At 43.7% G+C, this 2,587-nt stretch overlaps 1 protein-coding gene across 1 annotated transcript in view; it reads right to left on the bottom strand.

The window, feature by feature from the left end:
- The window catches only part of DYTN (dystrotelin), an 84,367-nt gene that overhangs the window by 22,387 nt on the left and 59,393 nt on the right, over positions 1–2,587 (bottom strand). The window contains exon 10 of the mRNA XM_019522906.1: positions 711–781. Within this exon, the coding sequence (XP_019378451.1) occupies positions 711–781 (71 nt within the window). The remainder of the gene's footprint in view (positions 1–710; positions 782–2,587) is intronic.

Here is a 2,587-nt window from a genome sequence, read left to right as displayed (position 1 = left end):
TGGTAACTCCGAAGATTCCATCTATTTCTGGGTTCCTAACAAGTGACAATACATATTAATGAAGCCCCTCTGGTCCTGCTCTTGAGAACATGAAAAGAAGATAAAAGACCATGATTATAATAGGCTGCATTTAACAATAATATATTATGTCTATTGCTGCAGCATATCAGCCAGTCATGGTCTACCTATGCCTAGAAGGCTCATTAGGCTGGCACAATTAAGACAAACAAGAAAGTTATGTGGCTAGCATTTCCATCTGGCCACTTGCTCTCCAAGCCACTGCAAATAACTTTACTTATACCTCAGTCAAATGAGGGCACCCTTTGACAAATACAGAGCAATACTTGAATTCACTCCTGTGGCACTATAGCAAGATACTTGAACTAGTTGCCACTACATGTTAGGCCAAGTCTCCATTGTTAGGAATTGGAGTGGCTACACTTACTTAAATGGAACCCTGATCATTTTGGCCAGCAGAAAATTTGGCCTAAAATTCCAAAATAAAACCTGTTAAAGGACCCAGATCATAATTTTCTCCTGAATGATCAATTTGTCCAAGAAAAAGCAACATTTCTACATTTTGTGTATTTTAGATGAGATGAAATTCCTATTCTTAATAGTTCCCACAATAAAAACCACTTCTTACCAAGGTCTATCTTGATCAATAATGTCTACCAAGCTTCAGTTTTGACGTTCATTAATGAACTTACCTTTTTTCATTGTGAAGATCTTTGATGGATTCATGAGTTTTTAGTAGTTCTGCCTTAATAGAAGCTATTACCTATTAAAGAAAGAGAAAAAATATTTGCCTTAAATGTTACTGAGGTGTTACTTGTAATCATTTTATGTGCAAATATTGCTATAAGAAGTTATAACATATGTAGAGTTTGCCTATATTAAAATTTTACCTTGGGTTAATTGATAGCCATTAACTCAGGGTATTAAGATAGCTAAAAATATGGAATATCTACCCTGTGAGAAACTCCAAGCATTTCCTTCCGATTCAGATTGAAGAAGAATTTAAAACCTCAAACCTTGGACTTGGCCACGAAAGGGAGCACTCCAGTGTGGGAGCATATCTGTGCTGCTGCTTCTAGCACTGCTCAGAGGTTTGGGGTGGAGGACTTCCAGGGTAAGCACAGAAAGGGACACAGTGGTAAGGGAAGTTATTATGCTGCTATTGAGGTGGCAGGAGTCTCTAGGCTGACCATGGGAGAGTAGGGCAGGAAACTGGTTATCTAGGCAGCCAGGGCACGAATTATGGGAGAGTTTGGGGGGAGTTGAGCCCCCCGCATAAGGGACAAGAACCTCTCCATGGGTCGGTAAGCCCCTGGGCCATGCCGCGCCTTTCTAAGCAGCCCACGTGGCGGCAGCTCCTTCTGGCTGCCACTGCTGCAGACCCCCACCCGGAGTCAAAGTGTAATTCAAACCCTATAGGCAGCTTGTCAGGCTGGCTCCTAGGAGCCAGGGAATGCTCTGGCTTGCAAGCTCACCATCAAGTTGGCTGCCCCAAAGCCAAGAGCCCTGGTTGTTATGGACACACAAGCTTAGGAATTAGGGCTTCCAGGCTCATGCATGCCTTGTTACCTTGTCAGACCACAGCATCTTGACTGAGAGCACGTCTGGTGCATTTTCAACCTACTTGCTTAATCAGCTGTAGTCTGGGGGCTTTCAGTTTCTCTCTTTTCAAGCCACCTTAGAAAATCTTGTACTATGACAGTTCAGAACAGGAAAGGAGGATACAATTCCTCAGAAAGAGCCCCCAGGAGAAAATGAACAAGTCAACAAACAGTCTGATAAGGCCCAAGATTAACAATAAAAAAGGGGGAAAAAAAGACACGGAGCCCAAAGGCCCCAGGTCTGCTTTAACTCATCTGAAATCAGGAAGTGCCAGCAGCTGAAAAGAAGTGCTTTGGACTTGAACAATATCTGCAGATGTCACAGCTGTTACTACTGATATGTGCTTGCTAACACTGTTTCAGATTAGTCACAAACACGTAATTCTTGAAGAGGGGTCTTTTAAGGGCCAGCAGGGGAGTGCTGGCAAAACAGAGCCGGGACATATGGGAGCTGATTTTCAGTTGCTGCATTCTTGGTAATGTGGCAGTGTGGTGTGCTCAGTGATACTACCCTTCTCCTTTCTGGCATGCTCTTAACATGATCCCTTTAGCAGAGGCCAGGAGCAGGTTTAGTATAGAGCAGTGATTCTCCACCAGGTCCCTGCATGCAAGCCCATCTTGAGCTTCAAAACTCGAAGTGTTTTGAAAATTTCAAAATGTTTCAATTTGCCTCGTTTCATTTCAAGGCTATTTCAAAGCTCTCTGTTTTGTTTCGATTTTGCTGTTTTGAGCTCGAAACAGCATCGAAATGAAACTGCCGGTGAAATTTCTCACAGCCCTACTGTTTACTCCTTTAGAGGGGAAAACTGGGGACTTGGGGGTTAGGGGCTGGGGGAGAAAACACATGTGCATTGAAGAAAATAGTCCCTCCCTTACCCATCCCCAAGCTCTCTCCTCCCCCTGTCCCTTTTGCAACCCATTTCCCCCTACCCTATCCTGGGCTGCTAAGCTTTTGCTGCTGGCTTTCC

Source organism: Gavialis gangeticus, unplaced genomic scaffold, assembly GCF_001723915.1.
Source record: "Gavialis gangeticus isolate Ggan-Ray unplaced genomic scaffold, GavGan_comp1, whole genome shotgun sequence".
Lineage (NCBI taxonomy): Eukaryota > Metazoa > Chordata > Crocodylia > Gavialidae > Gavialis > Gavialis gangeticus.
This window is presented reverse-complemented; position numbering and strand designations above follow the sequence as displayed.